The sequence below is a fragment of the Mustela lutreola genome, chromosome 5 (genome assembly GCF_030435805.1).
Source record: "Mustela lutreola isolate mMusLut2 chromosome 5, mMusLut2.pri, whole genome shotgun sequence".
Lineage (NCBI taxonomy): Eukaryota > Metazoa > Chordata > Mammalia > Carnivora > Mustelidae > Mustela > Mustela lutreola.
In genome coordinates this window covers 80483522-80509490 of record NC_081294.1, presented here as the reverse complement: position 1 = coordinate 80509490, position 25969 = coordinate 80483522, and the positions used below count along the sequence as shown (strand labels likewise).

Genomic DNA, 25969 nt, shown 5'->3' with positions numbered 1-25969 from the left:
GCAGACTTATTCACAGAGATCTGGCAGGTGAGAAAGGACTGGCATGATATATTCAGAGCACTAAATGAGAAAAATATGCAGCCAAGAATACTATATCCAGCTAAGCTGGAAATAGTAGGAGAGATAAAATAGAAAGGAGAGATAAAAAGCTTCCAGGACAAACAAAGTTAAAAGAATTTGCAAACACCAAACCAGCCCTATAGGAAATATTGAAAGGGGTCCCTAAGCAAAGAGAGAGCCTAAAAGTAATATAGATCAGAAAGGAACAGAGACAATATACAGTAATGGTCACCTTACAGGCAATACAATGGACTAAATTCATATCTTTCAACAGTTAACCTGAATGTAAATGGGCTAAATGCCCCTATCACAAGACATAGGGTATCAGAACGGATAAAAAACCAAGATCCATTGATATGCTGTCTATAAGAAACTCATTATAGACCCAAAGACACCTCCAGATTTAAAGTGAGGGTGTGGAAAACAATATACTATGCTAATGGGCATCAAAGAAAGCTGGGGAAATAATCCTTATAGCAGATAAATTAGATTTTAAGCCAAAGACTATAATAAGAGGTGAAGAAGGACACTATTTCATACTAAAAGGGTCTGTCCAACAAGAAGATCTAATAATTTTAAAGATCTATGCCCCTAAGACAGGAGGAGCAAATAATATAAACCAATTCATCAGCTGGTCAAATCAAAGTAACAAATCGATAACAATACAATAATAGTAGGTGACTTTAACAACCCGCTCATTGAAATGGACATCTAAGCAAAAAATCAACAAGGAAATAAAGGCTTTAAATGACACACTGGACCACACGAACATCACAGATATATTTAGAACATACTACCCCAAAGCAACAGAATACACATTCTTCTCTAGTGCACATGGAACATTGTCCAGAATGGATCACATCCTGGGTCACAAACCAGGTCTCAACAGATACCGAAACACTGGGATTATTCCCTGCATATTTTCAGACCACAATGCTTTGGAACTGGAACTTAACCACAAGAGGAAAAGTTGAAAAAGACTCAAATACATGGAGGCTAAAGAGCAGCCTACTAAAGAATGAATGGGTCAACTAGAAAATTAAAGAAGAACTGAAAAAATGCATGAATAAATGAAAATGAAAACACAACTATTCAAAATCTGTGGAACACAGCAAAGGCGACTGGAGAGGAAAATATATAGTGATACAAGCCTTTCTCAAGCAACAAGAAAGGTCTCAAATGCACAACCTAACCCTAAACCTAAAGGAGCTGAAGAAAGAACAGCAAAGAAAACCTAAACCCAGCCGGAGAAGACAAATAATAAAGATCAGAGCAGAAATCAATGAAACAGAAACCAAAGAACAGTAGAACAAATCAACAAAACTAGGAGCTGGTTCTTTGAAAGAATTAAGATTGATAAACCCCTGGCCAGACCTATCAAAAAAAAAAAAAAAAAAGAGAAAGGACCCAAATTAACAAAATCATGAATGAAAGAGGAGAGATCACAACCAACACCGAAGAAATACAAACAACTTAAGAACATATGACAAGCAACTAGACACCACCAAATTTGACAATCTGGTAGAAATGGATGCATCCCTAGAGACATATAAACTACCAAAACTGAACCAGAAAGATATAGAAAACCTGTACAGACCCATAACCAGTAAGGAGACTGAGGCAGTCACCCAAAATCTCCCAGCAAACATGAGCCCAGGGCCAGATGGCTTCCCAGGGGAATTTTAACAAACATTGAAAGAAGAATTAATACCTATTCTCCTGAAACTATTCCAAAAAACAGAAATGGAAGGAAAACGTCCACATTACCTTGACTCCCAAACCAGAGAAAGACCCTAGCAAAAAGGAGAATTACAGATCAATGCAAAAATTCTCACCAAAATACTAGCTGAAAGGATCCAACAGTACATTAAAAGGATTATTCACCATGACCAAGTGGGATTTATTCCTGGGCTGCAAGGTTGGTTCAACATCTACAAATCAATCAATCAAGGTAAAACAATACCTTAATACATGAAAGAACAAGAACCATATGACACCCTCAATAGATGCTGAAAAAGCATTTGACAAAGTACAGCATCCTTTCTTGATCAAAGCTCTTCAAAGTGTAGGGACAGAGGGTACATACTTCAATATCATCAAAGCCATCAATGAAAAACCCACAGTGACTATCATTCTCAATGGGGAAAAACTGAGAGCTTTTCCCTAAGGTCAGGAACACAGCAGGGATGTCCACTGTCACCATTGCTATTCAACATAGTACTAGAAGTCCTAGCCTCAACAATGAGACAACAAAAAGAAATTAAAGGCATCCGAATTGGCAAAGAAAAATCAAACTCTCACTCTTCGCAGATGATAGGATAGTTTATGTGGAAAACCCAAAAGACTCCACTCCAAAACTGCCAGAACTCATACAGGAACTCAGTAAAGTGTCAGGATATAAAATCAATGCACAGAAATCAGCTGCATTTCTATACACCAACAGCAAGACAGAAGAAAGAGAAATTAAGGAATCGATCCCATTTACAGTTGCACCCCAAACCATAAGATATCTAGGAATAAACCTACCCAAAGAGGCAAAGAATCTTTACTCAGAAAACTATAAAGTACTCATGAAAGAAATTGAGGAAGACACAAAGAAATGAAAAAATTTTCCATGCTCATGGATTGGAAGAACAAATATTGTGAAAATGTCTATGCTACCTGAAGCAATCTACACGTTTAATGCAATCCCTAGCAAAATCCCATCAATTTTTTTCAAAGAAATGGAACAAGTAATCTAAAATTTATACAGAACCAGAAAAGACCCCAAATAGCTAGAGGAATGTTGACAAAAGAAAACCAAAGTAGTGGCATCACAATTCCAGACTTTAAGCTATACTATAAAGCTGTAATCATCAAGACAGTATGGTACTGGCTCAAAAACAGACACAAAGATCAATGGAACAGAATAGAGAGCCCAGAAACAGACCCTCAACTCTATGGTCAACTAATCTTCCACAAAGCAGGAAAGAATGTCCAATGGAAAAAAGACAGCCTCTGCAATAACTGGTGTTGGGAAAATTGGACAGCCACATGCACAAAAATGACTGGACCACTTTCTTACACCACACACAAAACTAGACTCAAAATGGATGAAGGACCGTAATGTGAGGCAGGAATCCACCAAAAACTTTGAGAGGGACACAGGCAGCAAACTCTTCGACCTCAGCTGCAGCAACTTCTTCCTAAAAACATTGCCAAAGGCAAGGGAAGCAAGGGCAAAAATGAACTATTGGGACTTCATCAAGATCAAAGCTTTTGCACAGCAAAGGATATAGTCAACAAAACCAAAAGACAACTGACAGAATGGGAGAAGATATTTGCAAATGACATATCAGATAAAGGGCTAGTGTCCAAAATCCATAAAGAACTTATCAAACTCAACACTCAAAGAACAAATAATCCAATCAAGAAATGGGCAGAGGACATGAACAGACATTTCTGCAAAGACGATATCCAGATGGCCAACAGACACATGAAAAAGTGCTCCACATCACTCGGCATCAGGGAAATACAAATCAAAACCACAATGAGATATCACCTCACAGAATGGCTAAAATCAATAAGTCAGGAAATGACAGATGCTGGCGAGGATGTGGAGAAAGGGGAACCTCCTACACTGTTGGTGGGAATGCAAGCTGGTGCAACCACTCTGGAAAACAGCATGGAGGTTCCTCAAAATGTTGAAAATAGAACTGCCCTATGACCCAGCAATTGCACTACTGGGTATTTACCCTAAAGATACAAACGTAGTGATCCAAAGGGGCACGTGCACCCGAATGTTTATAGCAGCAATGTCCACAATAGCCAAACTATGGAAAGAACCTAGATGTCCATCAACAGATGAATGGATCAAGAAGATGTGGTATATATACACAATGGAATACTATGCAGCCATCAAAAAAAAATGAAATCTTGCCATTTGCGACGACGTGGATGGAACTAGAGCGTATCATGCTTAGTGAAATAAGCGGAGAAAGACAACTATCATATGATCTCCCTGATATGAGGAAGTGGTGATGCAACATGGGGGCTTAAGTGGGTAGAAGAAGAATCAATGAAACAAGATGGAATTGGGAGGAAGACAAACCATAAGTGACTCTTAATCTCACAGAACAAACTGAGGGTTGCTGGGGGGAGAGGGGTTGGGAGAAGGGGGTGGGATTATGGACATTGGGGAGGGTATGTCCTTTGGTGAGTGCTGTGAAGAGTGTAAACCTGGTGATTCACAGACCTGTACCCCTCGGGATAAAAATATATGTTTATAAAAAATAAAAAATTTAAAAAAAAAAAAGCTGATGCAACACTTGGCATAAAATATGAAGACCAAAGCACTCTAATAAAATTTCAGAAAGGCCCTATTCTATAATATAAATGAAATTCAGAAAACTAATGGACATTGTGAAATAAGGCATCAGAGTAAAAAGACACAGACTGAAATAATAAACATGACTGAGAGGTATAAATGAAAACAGCTAAATAAGGAATGTAAACAAAGACACAGAAAACCCAATTACAAAGTTAAAAGTCGCATTATAAACAGCAAGAAAAAAATATGAAGACCAAAAGAAATGTAATAAATTACATGGATGGGGGTACAAATTTGAGAATTTTTGCTAACATGCAAAGGATCAAGAGAAAAACTTTAGAAAGGTAAAAAATGAAGAAAAAAATTTTTTAGAAGATCAAGAGGTACAGAATAACAAACAAAAAGAAAATTTATTTTCCTTTGGAAAAATATGTGTAAAAAGTCCATCATGAGAGCCCAAAATGTATAAAAGAATGACTAGATAGTAATATTAAAAAGTAGTAGAGGGGAGAAATTTTCTTATTATATGGTTATTCGTCCATCAGATAAGTATTTCAGGAAAAGGAAAGTTAGTTTCCATTTCACATAAATATATTCTTAATGAGATATAAAGAAAAGAAAAAGGTTTTGTAATCCTAGATGGAAAAGGTCTTTTAAAGCATAATTCATCTAGGAAAAGGACTGATTTCATAAAAGACTAGATGTTATAAAAATTTAAAACATTCGTAAAACAAAGCAAAAGTACCACAAATAAAGTCCAAGATAAATGAAAAAATGCAACAAAATACTGGTGATATAGTCTCCACATCCTAAAAATTATTACCATCAGAAGATGAATGTACCAATACAAAAATAGGCTAAGAACACAAAATCAGGCAATTCAGGAGAGAAGAAATATAAATCAGTAAGAAACATAGGGAGAATGTCCAACTTCACTCAGAACTACAGAAATGCAAAGTTAAATAAAAAAGAGATACATTGAAAATACACTTGTAATTTATATGCAAAAAAAAAAAAAAAGTAATAAAGTGTATGGCAAGGCTGTGAGGTACAGGGCACTCTACAAACTGCTGACAGCAAATCTGTGCAATCAGTTAAGGGCCTTGAAAACATGTACATACCTTGGGCCAGCAATTCAACATCTTAAAACAAACCCTAGGGAAATCATTCAATATGAATATATAACTTAAAAATAACAACAGCCAACATTTATTTACTAACATGTAGAGGCTTTTGGACTCAGCAACCCACATGCATCTTTCGTTTAGTTCTCACATTATTACGGAAGTAGGAGTTATTATTACAGATGATGAGACAGAAGACTAGACAGGTTTAAATAATTTGTGTAAAGTCAAATGGATAAGCAGTGGAACTGCAACTTGTCTAACTCCAAAACGCATGCTTTTAAGCTCTGCATCCCCTATGGGGATGTTTGCCTGAGTGCCTTCTAGAATGATGAGAAATTGCAATCAGTTTATGTAATCAAGAATAAGGGATTAATTAAAAAGTTGTATCTACACAATACATAGCCCAAAAAAAAAAAAAAATCACACTCTAGAAGAACTTGAATGAAATCAGAAAATAAACTGTCGTGTTACATGATTAAAAAAAACCCTATTAACAGCAATATATATGCACGGTGTGATTCCACCTTTATAAACATTTTATATTACAGAATATATTTTAATGGTATGATAAAATGGTCAATAAAGAATAAAGGTTATCTATGGTCTGCAAGACTTTCGTTTTCTTCTTTCTACCTTCTTTCTCCAAATTTGCTATAATCATCACTCAACAGTCTTTGATCAGAAAAAAAGTTATCTAAAAATAAATATAGAGATGTACAGGAAGAGAAAACAGACATACTGAACAAATCAGCATATAGATGATTTTTATTTAAAAATGAGCTAAAATTTAGAAAAATTTATCCTACCATTCAGGGGACAGAAAAAACAATAATACACACATGGAAGAGACTATTTCCAGGAATCTGCAAGTGTTCCTGAAAACTTTTCACTCTTCACAGATTAAGAACCCCCACTCTTAGGAGGAAGGGGATTTAGGGTAGCTCTGGGTAGGACACTAGCACCAGTCTACACAACATGTACTAAAACATATTCTAGCAAGGTTCCTTAAGGAATTCTAATCAATATAAGGAAAAAGTTCTCAAAGTACTGGCTCTTTTTTTTTTTTTTTTTAAGATTTTCTTTCTTTTCCTTCCTTTCTTCCTTCCTTCTTTCCTCCCAAAGAAAGAAATAAAGAAAGGGAAAGAAAGAGAGTGCTTGTACACTCAAGCAAGCAGAGGGGCAGTCAGAAGGAGAGGGAGAAGCAGGCTCCCCACTGAGTAGGGAGACCAACAGGGGCCTCAGGACTTGATCCCAGGACCCTGGGATCACGACCTGAGCCAGAGGCAGACACTTAACCAAAAAGCCACCTGGGCACCCCTCAAAGCACTGGCTCTTAAGATTCCTCTTCCAATCTCAAGTCCTCTAATGTACTAAAAACATACAAAGTAAAGTCAAAGTAATCAAAGGAAGTCTCTGGTTTTACTTAATTCTAATCCATACTTTCAACAATAAAAACTCATATTTTTACTTGTGAGAGGCTCTGAAAAATAGTTCATATCCTACACATTGCCTAGCACCTGAAAGGGCATCCAATCAATACAGAATAAAGAAATAGTGAAAGAATGGTTCACACGCAGCCCAGCCACCTCAGCGAGAGGTTTTGCAGTGTAGGAGCCTTATTTGTTTTACACTCTAGGCTAACCCAGCCTAGTACCAATACCAGGAATTGAAGAAGAGGGCAGCATGTTCACACAAGGGAAGAGAGACAGGGCTCTGCCTCCAGGTCTGGTCTAAGAGGTGATTCCTCACTTCCAAGATCCAAACAGGTTACCTTAACTGGTCATGAGAATCACGATACATTCTCCACTTTTGATGAGATCTTGCACTGTGGTCATCTCTCAGCTCTGGTTGAGCTTCAGTTTGGATGCTAGTCTATCTGTAACGCTCTCCTGGCAGAGGCAGTTGGCCTTGTGACTTTCAGCTGCTGGCTATTAGTTTTTCATGACATTTCGCAGATATTCATGATTATTTTGTCTGTCCCCAGGAAAACTGAGGAAGAGAACAGGACAAATATTTTGTTTGAGAGCCACTAAGAGAAGTGATTAAAACAAGATCCTTTGACACCACACTTTGCTTAGCATAAACTGGTTCTTTTTTCCAGTAAACCCATCCAAAATGTCATATTTCTTTTCACTAGTATCACCTTACATAATAATCTGTTATCTTCGAAATCTCTCTACCCAATATCCAGTTGGTTACAAAGTCCTGTTGATTCTCTCCAATCATTTTGAACCTTTTTGCCTAACTTCAGAGCATCTACTTGGTCCAGCCCTGGTTAGCTACACACTGCTTAATTATTGCAACTGTCTTCCTCCTTCATGTCTCTCCACATCAAATACATGTTCTCCATTGCTGCCAGTGCTACCCTTCTAAGACTAGTCAGATCTTGTTAAACCTGTGTTGGACATACTGTTTTTCCCCTTTTAATCTCCCAGCAGCCATTATTTCAGGAAAGCTCTCCTCCAATAACCTTTTACTAATTCTGCTCAGTCCACAGGTTTCTATGGACTAACCCCCTCCCTATTCCACTCACCACACTTCCCTAACATCATCAGAGATATGTCCAGAATCCAGGCCATCCAGATCCACCTGCTGTAGGTCAGGGGGCTGCCCTGAGATTTAGAAATAAATCATGTGAACGGCCCCATGCTGACCAAAGTCCCCCATGAACTGTCAAGAAAGATACTCTCTACTGAGTGACATTAAGATTCACAAACTGTTGAGGCTGAACAATGTGGGACAGTCCCACAAAGGAAACAGCTGATATCAAGACAAGCAGAGATCACAGATAATGAGAAGCCAGAAGAAAGGAGTAGGAAAGGCTCCAACAAAGGTTCCTCTGTCACTGGAGCCACCACATCCTGCTATGCTTCTGCCATCTTGGACAGAGCAGTTGTGTGAGGAAATGAATGCATTTTATTTGTCCTTTAAAATATTTTTTTAAGATTTTATTTATTTATTTGAGAGAGAATGAGTGAGAGAGCATGAGAGAGGAGAAGGTCAGAGGGAGAAACAGACTCCCCAAGGAGCTGGGAGCCCGATACAGGACTCAATCCTGGGATCATGACCTGAGCCAAAGGCAGCCGCTCAACCAACTGAGGCACCTAGGCGCCCCCTTTAAATTGTTTTGAATTGTCTTCTTGACACTGTGTGTGCAAAAGAGCCCTCATACATATAGCGTCACTACTTAGAAACTTTTTGGGAGGTAGGGATGGGCAGAGGGAGAGGGATAGAGAGACTCTTAAGTAGGTTCCACACTGGGCATGACAGGGCTCAGTCTCACATCCCTGAAATCATGGTCTGAGCTGAAATCAAGAGTCAGAAGCTTAACCAACTGAGCCACTCAGGTGCCCCACTACAAACCCTTAATAGTGTCTTCTTCTTTTTCTGTAAGAAGTAAAACTCTCACAAACTTCTTAGCACAAAATTCAATTTCTTTGACAAAAGGGACCATCTTACCATTTCAGTTTTAACTCTCCTGATCCAGCCTCAAGCACGTTCAAATATTAAAATAATATTAATAATAAATTAGTACCTTCCACTATAGCCATCACTGATTCTACCTTCTGCCCCTCATTATTATTATTGCTCATTTCGTGAATCTGAATTATACTCCTATTCTCTCCTTCACTACTCAATCTTCCAGATACAGCTTGTACTAGGTGCCAGAGTCTTATTTTACATCATGATTCTCATGCATGCATATCTCCCCCTACCAGACTCTTTGCACACAAGGATTGAATCTTTTTAAAGTTTCTACTCTAGCACCTGGCAGTCGGCTATGGCAAGGACATACTCCAAACATTTGCAACTCCGATCAGAAATGAAAGACTGAGGAGCACCTGGGTGGCTCAGTTGGTTGAGTGGCTGCCTTCGGCTCAGGTCATGATTCTGGGGTCCTGGGATCGAGCCTCGCTTTGGGCTCCCTGCTCAGCAGAGAGCCTGCTTCTTTCTCTCCCTCTGCCTGCTGCTCTGCTCACTTGTGCTTTCTATCTCTCTGTCAAATAAATAAATAAAATCTTAAAAAAAAAGAAATGAAATGAAAGACCGAGGGTTGATACCTGTTAAAATCTTAATTCTTCTATACATTACAACTTCTTAAAAATTCACCATGTCACTGTACAACCCAGCAATCGAACTTATGGGCAATTTATCCTGGAAAATCGAATTTATGTTCACACTTAAAGCCTGTACAGAACGATTTATAGCAGCTTTATTCCTAATTTACCCACATTGGAAACAACCCAGATGTCCCTCAACAGGTGAATGGTTAAGCTATGTAATACTACTCAGCAATAAAAAAAGAACAAAGTATTGATACAACAACTTGAAAATATCTCAAGGGAATTATACTGAATGAAAAAAAAAAGCCAATCCAAAAAAGATTACATATGATATGATTCCACTGAGATAATCTTGAAGTGACAAAATCAGAGAAATACACAAGAGATGAGGAGTCTGCAGGGGCAGGGAAGGAGATGAGAGACTAAGCAGATGGACCCTTGTGGTGATGACACTGTCCTGAATCTTGACTGTATTCATATCCTGGCTAATGACCTCTTACTACAGTGTAGCAAGATGTTACTACTGAAGGACAGTAAAGGCACATATAACTATGTTTTATTTCTTATAACTGCATACAGACATAAAATTATCTCAAAATAAAAAGTTTAATTTATTACGAATCTAACCACACTGCAAATTTGAACCATGAAGAAGATTCTCAGTGCAAGAGTACCTCACAAATAATCATACTTTCAAACAAAATATGTCACTGTGACTAGCAATAGAAAAGGGTTTGCAAACAAGAAGTAAGGAGCTCTCTAGAAAAAGAAACAGAGAAGAGTCATACTGGACAATATGAGAGAGGAGATTTCTTTACCTGTGAAAACTATTTTCGGAAACTGGATGGCAAAACAAACAACAACAACAACAAACACCCCGACAAATATAACAAAGAGAGAAGGGGGTTGGGGTAAATTGGAAGGGGAGGTGAATCATGAGAGTCTATGGACTTTGAAAAATAATCTGAGGGGTTTGAAGTGGGGGGGGTGGGAGGTCAGGGTACCATGTGGTGGGTATTATAGAGGGCACGGATTGCATGTGTGGTGAAAAAATAATGATACTGTTATGCTGAAAATAAATAAATTTAAAAAAAAAAAAAAAGAAGTATCCCTGCCCAGACATTGAGCAAGGACCCTAAGTGATAGTCCGTCTCTACAAGTGCACGGCTGGGCTTCCATGGGGATGAGTAACAGCCACTGATATGTGAAATCTGATCTGTTTGCCATTTAAATCCATGTGACTCACTGAAGCTGACTGCATTCTCATCTAAAAATATAGGAAATCTGCAGCCTAAGCAAATTGGCTCATTGACTCATGGGGTTTTGATTCAAACACCACACATTTGGAGATAGTGCTTTTATATTTATGTCAGCTAGCTGTAGGGGAGGTTCTGTTCCTCAAACAACAGTGTCTAGGTAGAAATCTAGATGCAAAGAGGATCACAAGAATTATCTGCTTATATACATGTAATCAGGCAGTCGCATGACACCTTTTTGGTAACAGGGAACATGGCATCTGAAATGCTCTGCAAACTAGAAGGATGCCCCTTCCTTGGGCATCGGGTGTGCCCCACCAAATGCCTGTCTCCAAAGAGGGCCATGGAGTCATAAGCTATTAACGACAGAGTAGGGTGTGGTGGTCACATGAGTGACTGAGCGCCACTTGGGCTAGCAACGGCTGAGTCTACAAACAGAGGGTGTGGTGCCTTTTTTGTTTTGTGCCCTGCCATTTTTGTTTTGTTTTGTTTTGTCCAGTCCCACTAAGTATCTCTTCCAGTAATGCCTACAGCCATAAAAACTGGTGAGTGGGACAGCTGATTTCTGGGCGTTCCCGCTTGGACACCCAATTCCTTCCCAAGAGGCTGCTCATACTCACAGAACTAATGACTTTTCAGAGCGACCCCCTGGACCCCATTGGGACCTGCCTGGCACAGTCACTGCTGTACTCACCCATCAGGACACTGAGTAGCTTCTGCACTCTGGAATTGACCCCCACGATTCGGTAGAGCCCTTGCTCATTGATCCCTGAGAAGAGAAACAGTGATGATTTAATTAGAGGCATGTCAGAACACAAGTCAAGCCAACCCAGCCAGATGAACTTTTTTCATTTTCTCCGTCCTTCTAAAACCCACTCTAATTAAAGTCCCCTGTCACTCAGCTCCGCTCTTAGCAAAGGAGTGGGATTTGGTGCAGCTGTCTAAGATTTCACGGGTGTGCTGCACACTTCAGCCCTTGTATTAGTTCAGTTCAGTCAACAGCGAGGAAAGAAACCTTCCTCTTCTCTTGCCAAATGCAGCTTCTGAAGAGATTTAAAAGATGCCAAGCATATACTTCTAAATAAGTTACATTAAACCAATTTTTTAATTTAAAAAGCCAAAACTGACATGATATAAATATAGGAAAGAATAAATGCTTTACAATCTATTTGCAAATACAGAATAAAAATATAGAGGTGTGAGAGGATTCTTCATTTTGGACAATGTTCACCAAGACTTAGAAATGAGGAAATCCATTTATTTGCCATGTAAACATTCTTTATGAAGAAAAATGAAAACTACCTTCATTCAACCCAAGTAAATGTGCAGCTGAAGTAGAAGAGAATTACCTCCAAACACCCAAAAAAACAAAAACTAAGCCACCTCAGAGGTTTTTTTCATTTAAGTTAAGCAAGGATTGCTTAATCTTTAAGCAAGGATTAGATCACCCTATACCATTTACAAAAAGGGACCTTTTAGACCAAGTGATTGGAAATGATTTTTCTGTTTAGTACTAGGCCCACCAAACCTGATACCTCTCAACTAAGTGATCTCCTGCTTCCCATCTTATTACCCTGATGTCCATTTTCCAACCAGCAACCAAAATGAGCTTCTTTAAGTATGTATCAGCTCAAATCCTCTCTTTACTCAAAACCTTCCAATGACTTCCTGTTGCATTTAGACCACAATCAAAATTTACTGTGGCCCACAAGGCCCTGAAGGATTAAGCATTGGCCCACGTCTGCATCATCAACCACTTTCACTCTGCTCTAGCTACACTGGCCTTCTTATTTCTCCAACACACCACGCTTGTGCTCCCAAATCACAGCCTCTGCACAGCTGTTTCCTTCCCCTAGAACATGCCTCTCCCAGATCTTTTTATCATTCAGGTCTCAACTGAAATGCAATCTCTTCAACCTAGGGCATCCCATGATCAACCCTACTGGTGGGTCCCCTACCCTCTTTTCTTTGTAGTAAGTAATAATATGTGAAATTCTCTTTCTTTTTTAGTTTCTTCTTTGTTGTTCCCCTACAACTATGGAATAACCTCTATGTACAGTGATTCTGTCTTCTTTACCAGTATAGCTCCCATACCTAGATCAGCACGCAATAATGACATAATGCATAAAACAGAGTTATACTCCAGGGCCACTACTTTGTGAACAAAACAAAATTTCCTGGAAGAAATTTGGGAAAAGCCTGATTCTACAATGTCTCCACAGGCCTATGTAGAATTAAGGAATAAAAAGAAGTGGTCTAGAATGATGGGATTTTATAGCTAAAAAGGATCTGTAAAAGCACGTGCATCAGCCTCCATGGCTTGGGGACTAGGACACTGTGGTCTAAAACTAAGGGATGGGTCCCAAGCTGTTCAATAGCAGAACCATTATTCAGTAATGTTGTGGCTTAACGGGCCTGTCCTTTCTGAAGTGTCTCTACTTCTTCCGTCTTTGACCTTTCCTGGACTGGATACAATCCTGTCTCCTGCTGGATGATGATTAGCAAATCCTAGAAAATATGGGAGGTCTGTTCACCTCTGGTCACCACAAATAATGGATATGCATACATGCATTCCAGTAGGAAAATAACCACTTCCTTCAAGTATTTATGCTAAAACGGCATTTAACTCACATTGCCCTCTTTTCCTTTTTGTGTCAAATGAAAACTTTCCCCCAAGTTAAAACCTATCATTTTCATCTTCCTTTTAGAGCAGGAAGGGACAAAGAGGCAGAGGCTAGGACACCAAACCGCTGGTGACCTTGTTCTTCCTCTACTACTTACTATGTATATTTTCTGGCTTTATATCATAAAAAGCTGTCCTCCTGAGCCACTGGTCTGCATTTATCACAGACTCTGTGAAGGGTTTTAAATAATTACATTTCCCTATTGGTTTGGCCACTGAGAACAGAGACAAACAGGTGGCTCACCTCGGGCAAGTGGATGAATTTCACAATGGAGGGGAGAAGATTTTTGTTTTGAACTTACTTTTGGCTGCATTTTTAGTATGCCTCTACTTTTGTTGACCCTGTATCTCTTACTCCTCATTCTTTCCTCTTAGAATGAACAGAAAATTTAAAAACCTATTGAAAAGCTATCTTAGTAACAGACAGCTTAAAAATTTAGAAACTGCAGTTAAGGCAGGTAGATAAATCAAAGGAAGACAGAAAGAAAAGCTGAGCGCCTCACTGACAACATGAGGATACCGGTGCATATGTGGATCTCCCAGAATGGGTTCATAATGTGCAGGCTGTTTCATAACTTTCATTTTTCACTTAATATGTAATAATGAAAACTCTGCATATCAATAAATGTATTTTCCTATAGTTTTAGTGATTCATAGCTTTTTACTGCATGGATGTACCACTGGTGATTCAACTAATTTTTAAAACATTTGACCAGTTTCTACTTTTCACTTTAACACCATTGTGTAAACAGCTTTGTGGCTCAGCCTGACTGTGTCCTTATTTCCTCCAGATCAATTCCCAGAAATCTCACCTATTCCTACTTTATATTCTCTGGCTGTTATTCACTTCTTTTTGAAAGCTGCCTTAACTCTTTATTTAAGGAAGGTATAACAGAAATAAGCAAACATTTAAAAAATCTTAGCACATATTAAAATAACTACTTTGGAAAGAACACTTTCTGACTGGGTAAGAAGAGTGGCTTATACAGTTAAGATTTTTTTCATCCCTCTCTATTCAATGCTCTATAGGCCTTATAAAGATATTTATGTTTCTTAATTAATAGAGTTATAGATCTTGCTTTAAAAGATAAAACTTCTTTCAATCAAGTGAAAAAGACTAGCAGGTTGAGAGGCTGTGGAATACTAAGACTCACATCTTTAAAAATGGTTCAAACTAAATCCACAGCAAAGAGAGTAACAGCTTTTCTCAGGCGTCCCAAAGAGCAGAGCACTCAAAGTTCCCAACTGCCGTAACTGAGAAATCTCCTTTGGGGCAACATCTGAGGAGGGAATGGAGACCACTGGGATGATTCAGCTTCCCTGGTTCTCAAAGTCCTGCTCCTACAGACCCAGGCACAACAGGCAGGGCCTGGCTACAGCATTGCTGCAGGAAACCAGGGGCCTGACCCCTTCTACCCACCTGGATAGTAACCAGGGACTGGCTTTTCAAAGCATGGTTCTTACCCTGCCATCCACAGACCCCAGGAGTCCATTAGAGAATTCAGAGTGTCAATGAACTTAGGCAGGAAAACAATTATACCTTCGCTTTTATGACCCTGTCGCTGAAATTAAACATTTCCTTCCATTATGATATAAGCAATAAATCACAGTGTTATCAATACCTGTGACTTGTTCAGAAATCAGTTGTTTTCATAACACATTGCGACTTTTATAGACATCTTGAAATATCAAGACAGTTAACCCTTGATCATCACAGATTTGAAATACACAAGTCTACTTACACAAGGATTTTTTTTCCTTGGTCTACTTACACAGGTCTACTTACACAAGGATTTTTTTTCAATAAACACAGTACAGTACTATAAATGTGCTTTATGATCCTTTACCATTTTCTTTTCTCTAGCTTACTTTATTGTAGTATTACAGTATATAATACATGTAACATATAAAAACATGTATTAATTGATTGTTTATGTTATTTGTCAGGCTTCTGGTCAACAGAAAGCTGTTAGTAGTTGTTCGCAGGGGAGTCAAAAAATTATATGCAGATTTTCAACTGCACAGGAGGATAGGGGGTTAGAACCTCAAACTCTCACATTATTCAAGGGTCAACTGCATTTCCAAGTTACGCCAGTTATCAGGCCCATATCTATTTCTTATCATTTAAAGTGATAATAAAGAAATACATGTACTATTACATTACAACTGAATTCCAGTAATTAGACTCCTTATTATCCTATGTATTTGACATGTATGCCTTTAAAACATTCTACCAATCAGCCAAAGAGGTTGATGACACCAAAGCAGCTGAGAGTGCCTGCTTCAGAGCAACACAACTGATGGAAACACACCAACAATGGCACTTGGGGAGTTAATGAGTCACTTAAAATCGGGAAACAGGTAGCAGGTCTGACGCCTCACCAGATGCATGACCTTCACTGAGAACAATGCCATCTGTTGAATGACTTTACCTCTGGTTTCCACAGCGTGGATGCATTTCCTGATTATGCTGAAGCCAATGCTGTCCAACTGTGCAGCTGAAAGAGGAAGAGAAGGGCAGTCAAGTTGCTTGCCATGCACACCAACCTCAGACAAGGTCTGACAGACCCAGGATCAATCAGTCCCATGGTATGGCCACAGATAAAAATGATTTTTAGGGGCGCCTGGGTGGCTCAGTGGGTTAAGCCACTGCCTTTGGCTCGGGTCATGATCTCAGGGTCCTGGGATCGAGCCCCGCACTGGGCTCTCCACTCAGCCGGGAGCTTGCTTCCTCCTCTCTCTCTGCCTGCCTCTCCACCTGCTTGTGATCTCTCTCTGTCAAGTAAATAAATAAAATCTTTAAAAAAAAAAAAAAGATTTTTAAAAAAATCAGCTGGCATTCACTGAGAGACTACCATATGCCAGGTAGTCTAACTGCTTTGTTTATATTACCTCATTTATTTCTCATGGTTACTCTGCTAGGTTATCCTCTATGTATAGCTGAAGACACTATAGCACAGGGTGATGTGAACTTTACCAAAAGAATAAGTAGGCATCCTTTAAATCACTTGTCCTGTTATTGTCAGGAATGGCAGGACTAACTGCTTCCTGGTCTCCTTCAAAGAGCATAAACTAAGTGGCACAATAAATGTTAGGTAAATGCTTTACTTAGATTATCTCAGTTAATCCTCACAAATCCTCTAGGCTGATACTATCATTAGCTCCATATTACAGATAAAACAACTGAGATTTGGCAAAGCTAAATGTCTTGGCCAAAGCTGCAGAGCTAATAGGTGGGAGACTCACTCCTGAGCCTGTGAAGACCTAACTGCCCTAAATATGACCCTGAATTAAAGACAGAAGTCAATCCTGCTCAGGTGATTAGAAAAGAAGGAGAAAATGGTAAAAAGAAAAGTGACCTAGAGGAAAAGAAAAGCAGCCCAGAACACAGAAGTTATCTGATGAATAAGGATAAGGCAAAAGAGCCAGCCTGTGAGTTATCAGTCAGCAAGTAGTTAGAGTTCTCCAACGGCTACAAACCCCACTAATGTGGCCCAGAAAATTAATGATCACATAGCAGCAACATTTTCCACAGCACAGAACCAATTTCTAACCTGGCAGTGAGACTGGCAACCCACCAAGATCCATCTCCAGGCTTTGATTACCCAGTGAAAAGATGTGCATGGTAATTAAGAACAGGTTCACTTTTTGAGCACCCTGGGACAACAGGGCAAGGCATTCTACAAACTCATGGGTCACAGTGGAGAAGAGAATGGTAGAAAGTAGGAAAGAAGGGAAGTGTTTTTAAATAATTTGTCATCATCCTGGGCAAGAAATAAACTTGTAAAAAATAAAAGAACTGCACAGAACCTGAACTCACTCTTTGATCTAATCCAAACAGAACCTTTCTCAAAAAAAATTTTTTTTAAGTTTTCTATTTTAATTCTGGTGTAGTTAACATACAGTGTGTTATTAGTTTCAGGTGTACAATGTAGTGGTTCAACATTTCCACACATTAGCCAGTGCTCACCATGACAAGGGCACTCCTTAATCCCCATCACCTTTTTCACCCATCCCCAAATCCCACCCACCTCTCCTCTGGTGACCATCAGTGTGTTCCCTATAGTTGAGAGTCTGGGGTTTTTTTGTTTGTCTTTCCTTTTTTTTTATCCTTTGTTTCTTAAATTCTACATCAGTGAAACCATATGGTATTTGTCTTTCTCTGACCTATGTGCCTTAGCATTTTACTCTTTAGTTTCATCCATGTTGCTGCAAATGTCAAGATTTCATTCCTTTTATGGCCATATAATATTCCATTGTGTTATGTATGTATGTGTGTGTGTGTATATATATATACATATACATATATGCCATATCTTCTTTACCCATTACTCTTTCGATGGACACTTGGGCTGCTTCCGTAATTTGGCTACCATAAATAATGTTTCAGTAAACACAGGGGTGCACCTTGCTCTAATTCTTTATGCATATGAGTGAACTTACATTCAATGAAGATAAAAATCCTTAAGAAAATCATTGAATTCCTCAAACTAAAAAGGAATTCTGATTTATTGAAAATTCTCTTTTCAAAAGAAACAAAATAAGTCTTATTCTTACATACATACTTACCACTTACTGATATTTAATGTAAACACATTCGACCTCTAGGATAGTCAGTAAAGAACCAGAAATGAGGAAAACAGTATGTTTCTTCCTGGAGACTACCTGCTATACAAACCACTGCTCTTATTCTCTTAAAGCTATAAGGAGTTTACTAACTTACTCTCGTGCTTTTTCTAACATAAACCAAGTATTGACTCTGCAAATCATGTAATACAGAGCTTTCTGACTCCAAGCTGCAAGTCAGATTGAAATCATTGTCCCAAATGAAACTCAATCACCTCGTGCCATAGATGTTTCCCAAATTTAATAACAAACTATGATACACAGGTCAAACACCTGTTAAAGTCTAGGTAAAGATTATCTAAAATAAGAGGGTTTTTTTTTTTAAGATTTTTATCTATTTATTTGACAGAGAGATATCACAAGTAGGCAGAGAGGCAGGCAGAAAGAAAGAGGGGGAATCAGGCTCCCCGCTGAGCAGAGAGCTGGATGCGGGGCTCTATTCCAGGACCCTGAGATCATGACCTGAGCCTAAGGTAGAGGCTTAATCCACTGAGCCACGCAGGCACCCCTAAAATAAGAGTTTTACTGAGATATAATTCATATACCCTAACATACACCCATTTAAAGCTCAAAAGTCATTGGTTTGTAGTACACTTACAAAGTTAGGAATCAGACACCATTATTTGATTCTATAACATTTTCCTTTTCTTCCACATAAAAGTTCATACACATTAGCATTCACACCCTATCCCCTGCCTTCCATCATTTCCTAAAAAAAGTCATGTTTTCTGTCTCTAAAGACTTGCCCATTTTAGGTAAGTCATATAAAAAGAATCATATACTCCCATAGTTTTTTGTGTCTAGTTTCTTTCACTTGGTATACTGTTTCCTAGAGTCATGTATGTTGCAGCATCAATATTTCATTCCCTTTTATGAGTAAGTAATATTCTACTGTCTGGATATACCACCTGTCATTTATCCATTCATTGATTGTTGTTTCTACTTTCTGGTTGTGAAATGCAGCTAGGAACATCTGTATACAAATCTTTGTGTGGACATCTATGTTCACTTCAGTATATACCTACAAATGGAACAGCTGGAATAAATGGTAACTCTATGCTGAACTTTTTGAGGAACTGTCAAGTTGCTTCCCAAAGTGCTGCACCACTGTGTGTTCTCACCAGCAATGTATAAGGGTTCCTATTTCTCCACATCCTCCCCGATATTTGTCATTGTCTTTTTTTTATTATAGCTTTTTTAGTGGGCGTGAAGTGGTATCTCACTATGGTTTTGATTTGCATTTCCCTAGTGACTAATGACGTTGGGCATCCTTTCATGTGCAGGGGAGGATATTCATTCCTTTATACAGTAATCAGAATAGAGTCTACTGGAAACTATTTGTCAGAGGGAAATTATTTTTTGTACTTAAGGAGGTTTCCAAAACATTCACAACTGTGATTCAATAGTCAGTTGAAGCTTTCTAGTTCTTCTTTTGAGAGGTGATCAACATAATTTAGTCAGAAAAGTTCAGGAGCAAAAGAACCACCATTTTGCACTTTCCTCTGGGGCACTACTAGGACTGATTCCAAACTTGGATGCTCTAAGAGTACATTTGCACCCTGATCTTGTACTATGCATTGATCAATATCTATCTTGGACAAAAAGTATTTTGTTCCCTTTACCTCATAAACAGTGGTAAAAGTTTTGGAAAGTTGAAATAACCTGGCAGCTGACAGTGACAACCCCAATGGCCAAAAGATACGTGCTCATAAAGCCATCAGCATAACTAGCAGATGGGCAGAGTCAGAGAAAGACCTGCAAGTCCAATTGAGTTCTTGAACCTTTCTGTGTTTGACTCTAAGAAGCAAGATCCTTTCCTAGGTAAGTAATAGCTAATGGAAAAGAATGAAATGGAACCTTCCACGTATATCCAGAAAAAAACTGAATTCCATTAACCTTCATTAATTACCATTACTTCTTTTGTTTTTTTTGCTTCCACAATTTTGTTATTGTAAATAATGCTGCCATATAGATAGGAGTGTATATATCTTATTGAATTAGTGTTTTCATTTTCTTTTCTAACTTTTTTAAAATTTATTTTCAGCATAACAGTATTCATTGTTTTTGTACCATACCTACTGCTCCATGCAATCCGTGCCCTCTCTAATACCCACCACCTGGTTCCCCCAACCTCCCACCCACCCCCACCACTTAACACCCCTCACATTGTTTTTCAGAGTCCATAGTCTCTCATGCTTCATCTCCCCTTCTAATTTCCCCCAACTCCCTTCTCCTAACTCCCCATGTCCACCATGCTATTTCTTATGCTCCACAAATAAGTGAAACCATATGATAATTGACTCTCTCTGCTTGACTTATTTCACTCAGCATACTTCTTTTAGAAATTAGCAAAGCAAACTGCCCCCACCTCCCAAAATCTCTTAGCAATTCTCCTTTGGTTTTCCCAACATTACTAAGTTCTTTCATTTGTTTTAAACCTTTTCTTGAAATAAATCTTACACAGATATTACATATAAGGGCATTACACATTACACATGTAACACAGTATTGGTATATGTTAGTTGTCTATGTTCAAAAGTAGAACACATTTACATATTACCAAGTCAAAAAGAGTTTAAGGTAATTCTGTCAGCCTCTAGTTGTTCAAGCTGCATTCTGATGTAATTATTACAGTTTTAGAGGCAGATAACACAGTATTCAGAAACGGAATTCATATCAAACAATAGTTCCCAACAAGGAACTCATGACACAGAGTTTAACAATCATTGCTCTAAGTCTCTAAGCTGCAACTGAACAATTATCACATCCCTGTTTCTCTCTGTGTCTCTAAGGCTATGCCACCCACAAGCATGAACGCTCACACACACAAAGAAGTCTGACTTCTATTCTCATCAACTGGAACTTCCCACTGATGTCATGATTAGGTTACTAATGATTAACAACTGCATTATTATTTAGCATGTACCGAGTACTACTAATGTAATAGTGATTACAGTGCATACATAACTAGAGATCATTAGTTCTGATCTCTGCCCAGCAGGTACATAATCTAAGTTAATTGAGATCCCTCTGCTGAAAAGCAAGTTCCCACTAAAAGGTTTAGAACATGATCACCACCGAACAGAGTTTGCTAATGACAAAAAAAGTCTGAGCAGCCTGCCAGATGGACGAGGCTGTCCTTAATCCCCTGAAGCAGGTGATTCAGCTCTTTTACTGGGCCAAGGCTCAGAAAAGGTCAGGGATTTATTTGCAATTTCTGTATCCTTGTAATCTCCAGGAATAATCTCTCATTAAATATCTACTAGACTTGCATTATTCCCTTAATTTGACTTGCAATGAGGTGGTGCACGACCAGTAGCTCCTACACCTGTCATCCACTGTCTTGCAGCTAAGGCCTGAACTGGCTTCTCTTCCATCCTCAGCCTCAACTTCAACTCTGCCCAGGATTCTGCACAAGACAGCCCAAACAGCTTTCATATGATGACTGTCAACAGAGCTCACACCAAATACCCAGGTTAACCTGGCAAGTTAGAAATGTACCACCATCTTAATTTTCATTACAATTTTGAAGCCTTGTTTGTCTCCTTTTAGAAGAAGGTCACACAAACCTATTTTCTCCAAGTTCTGTGGAGAACACAAGAGTTGGGCTGATGCTCAGTGAGCTTGGAGGGACTTAGCACAGAAGAGGGAAGAGGATGCTTGGCAGACCACTGGGGTTTGCACTATTATACCTAGGGTACAAACTCTAAGAACAGGGAGGCAAGTTAAATCCAGGAGCAAAAGGTTTTACTGCATAGGGCTTGAAACAACAACATACTATATAAGGTTCATCTAATGATGCTCTTGCCTAAAAAGAGGAGGCTGGTGGCCAGATGGCCAAATGCTATCTCAACTAAGATGTTTTCCCTGGCTCTTTCCACCTTGAAAGAAAATGAGGTGTGTAGATGGTATAAAACCCTTTCACTTCTCCCTTCTTACCCTCATATCCAAATTATCACCAGGTCTCTCAATTTCATCTAGTTCTCTCCATCTTCACCACCACCATCCCAGTCCTGGCCTCCATCATCTGTCACCAGGACTTGTTATGATGATCACCTAACTGACGTCTTCATACATCCCATGGCTCCTTCTAGTCTATCCTCTACATTGCAGCCCCCTCCCCCAATCTGGACAAAACCAGATCACATGCCTTCCCTGTTTAAAATCTCTCAATGCAATGAAACAAGATGGGATTGGGAGGGAGACAAACCATAAGTGACTCTTAATCTCACAAAACAAACTGAGGGTTGCTGGGGGGAGGGGGGTTGGGCGAAGGGGGGTGGGGTTATGGACATTGGGGAGGGTATGTGCTTTGGTGAGTGCTGTGAAGTGTGTAAACCTGGCGATTCACAGACCTGTACCCCTGGGGATAAAAATATATGTTTATAAAAAATAAAAAATTTAAAAAAATAAAAATAAAAATAAAATCTCTCAATGGCAACCAATTGCTCTTGGGAGGATAACCCGAACCCTTCACAGGTTTCACAAAACCCTGCATGGTCTAGCCCAGTCTGCCTCTTTCACACTACCCCCTCCAGACCTAAACATCCTATCATAGGGCCTTCAAAGCATCCGACTGACCATACTTTCTCTCCAGCCTTTGAACATGCTGTGGATTTCACTTGGAAGCCCATTGGCCAAAGCAACTGCAAATCCTCAGGTCTCCCCTCAAGTGTCAATTCCTCAAAAAGGCCCTCCTGATCTCTCCACCTGGTTTATGTTCTCACTGCAATTTGGATATAGCACTATCAACTTCTCCTTCAGAGTATGTAACATAATTGTAAGTTTACATTTATTTCTGTGATGCTGCCAACCAAACCACGTTTGCATTCATGAAAGCAATGGTGCATATATATCTTTGCGCATTTATTTTATTCAATACTCTATCTCTACTTTTCACTGTCTACTACGTTGGCTACTAAATATGATGGGGAGGGTCACTAAGGAACATGTGATGTAGTAAAAATGACCTTTCAAATTCCAACTGTTATAAACCCTACATAAGTAGATGAGTTATTTAAGCTCTGGTGCCTAGGTTTTTCATCTTTTGAGAAGACATAAATGTTAAATAAAGATATGAATAGCCTGACATACCTACTTTCTTCCTGTATCAGTACAAAGTGGTATTACCACCTTATAGGACAGCCCCAAGAATGAGTTAAAAAGAAAGGAAAAAAGAAAGGTGTGCCAGCCAAAACATAAATCGAAGACAAAAACCAAGTTCTGGTTTTCCTGAACACTTGTAGAAATACTCTGCTTGTCCATCAAGGCATTATCATCACCAAACTATATGTGGCATAAAGCTATGGCTGGTGAAAACAGAAGGTGCGGGGGTTCTCTCCATGTCATACTGTCTAGTACATAATCAGAGAGGCCTGAGGTCAAGGAAAGCCGTAGAAAATAAGAGCATTCTCCCCTACAACTGTGTGCTACCCAACAGACCTCATTCTGCATGTCCAGGAGACCCTTTACTAAAAATCACTGACCTGCTCTTGCCCTATGCCAGTCCTTAGTACTCAAAACATCAAGGAATTTGGCAATATGTAGCCAAATCACTAATTCTGAATGGAAGGAACCTTTCCATACCACAGGTTGACTGATGGACATACAGTGTGTGAAAACAACCCTCTGGGACACATCCACAAGTTACCCAATACATGCTTCCTGGGAATTCTAACAAAGCTCAGAAGACAAATCCTTTTCCAAAAGAGGAACTAATCTCCTGAATTAGTCTCAACACACTTTAGAACACATTATCCATTTTCTTAAAGGTGGTATTCAACAGGTTTTTTTCCTAGCCTAAAACCCTTTCCCCAGGAATCTTAACTCAACTTTCCTTTCATTTAAAAAAATAAAAAATTAAGAAAAAAAAAAATCTTTCAAGTTTTTTATAGGACAAATGGAATTTGCTGGAAGTGCTGGATATTTGCATAAAAATAAGAGAAATGAGAGGTAAATTAAATTACTTCCCCATTTTTAATGTGGATGGATACAGGAAACTGTCTGGAATTACTATGAGCAGGCCACCATTTCAGGGACAGCTCCAGGGGCATGTTCTCACCTCAGAAATTTACTCAATTTCCCGACTGCTTTGCTCTTTAAAGTCTGGCCTACCTCGCTCATTCTGAATTTAATCAATTTCAACAGCATTAAAAGCCATGAAAAGAAACACCCACATTGAATTAAATACCAAATCCATCTGGAGAAAAGCTTTCCAATTGGCTCACACACTCCAAGGGGCTCAAGTCCTTCCTCCTAATCATGTGAAGACCCAGAGTTGCAAGGGCTTCGTAGCTGTGGTCCCTTGGAAACAGTCTTCATGGTGGTAGTTTTGGAAACTTCCAGTGGCACTGGGAAGTTGGCCAATTGCTTTTCAATTACCCAGGTGTGAATTCCCTACTTTGGGGATTACCAATGGTCAGATCTTAATTCTAGTTCAGCTCCCCAAGACCCTATACCCTATTCTACTCTGTCCTATACTCTAGTCCCCAGCATATACATTCAGGGAGTGTGGACTAACTTTAATATTAACTGAAGTCACGCAGACATAAGTGGTATGTACTGGAAAGAGAATGATAAACTTTCAAGCCAGAGAGACCTGGATTAAACTCTGGTCTCTGCCACCTCTGACTAGTATGATCATAGGAGAGGTGTTTCACCCCAGACTCTTAACCTTCCTCTTCTGTAGAGTGGGGAGAATTCACCTAGGTGTTCAAGGGTCAAAGGAAATGTATACTGACTTATTTGGTACTTCAAAAAAATGGTCATTAGCGGTATTATCAACATTTGAATCAAAATTTCTGGTTGATAAAATATTTTTCATACCCAAGTTCATGTTATCCCCATAATAACCCCATGGGGCAAATACTGTTACTGTTCTTACTAATAACTTCTTGCTATGCTTCCACACTAATGAGCTCAATAATATCTTACTGCTTATAGAATATATTAAAATATTGTAACTTAACTGATTTTCCCAATGTATCTGATAAGCCTTTACCATGAGAAAAGCCAGGCTAACAATGTTAAGTGGTAACAATGACAACAAGAGCTAACGCTAGCTGAACAAACTGCACTGCACTGCTCTGGGCTAAGCACTTAAACGTACCATGTCCTCATCTGTCATCCCCCCTATTATGTAGACAAGAACTCCTGCTCGGGTGAGGTTGAGGAAATTCTCTTAAGACTTTGGCCTTAATGAGTGCTAGAACCAGGACTGTAACTCAGTCTGACTCCAGAGCTCATTCTTCATCCACTCCTACTCTTCAGCTCAAGTTCACATGACCAGTCAGACAGGGACGGGTATGTGTGTGTTGGGGGGGGGGGGGTGCTAGGGATCATGTTTTCTGGAGTTTTCCCTTTCTACTCCAGGAGGAGCTCTCAAATCTAGTGGACAAGAGAAGGAGGAGCACGCTTGTTGCCAAGCGCATTGTGGGCACCCTCCCACATATTATAGTCCAGTAGGTTTGAAAAGCATGCTTAGGATAACAATGCACTGTATGCCAACCAATTAAAACTAGTGTTACTAAAGACTAACAGAAATTATTGTTGACTTTTAATTAGCTATCAACATCTATATCACAGTTTCTATCTGATAATAGCCATTCATCAGTGCTATGCATCTCAATATATAATGTTGCTTGTGCCTCTCATGGTATATGAAATGATTCAAAAGGATTCACAAATATTTTCAATAGCTATGTATTTATTTCAATGAATATCAGAAATTTACCTTTTTTTAAAATCACACATGACACGCTGCATTTATTTAAGTTAAAAACAGTGAACTGAGGGGTGACTTAGTGGCTCAGTTTAGTTAAGCAGCTGGCTCTTGATTTTGGCTA

At 39.1% G+C, this 25969-nt stretch overlaps 1 protein-coding gene across 6 annotated transcripts in view; it reads right to left on the bottom strand.

Annotated features, from left to right (window-relative positions):
• The window catches only part of ARHGAP26 (Rho GTPase activating protein 26), a 448623-nt gene that overhangs the window by 179282 nt on the left and 243372 nt on the right, over positions 1-25969 (bottom strand). For all 6 annotated transcript variants that reach the window (XM_059174922.1, XM_059174924.1, XM_059174925.1 and 3 more), the window contains exons 13-14: positions 15932-15997; positions 11511-11585 (exon numbers count right to left, since the gene is read on the bottom strand). In XM_059174922.1, the coding sequence (XP_059030905.1) occupies positions 11511-11585; positions 15932-15997 (141 nt within the window). The remainder of the gene's footprint in view (positions 1-11510; positions 11586-15931; positions 15998-25969) is intronic.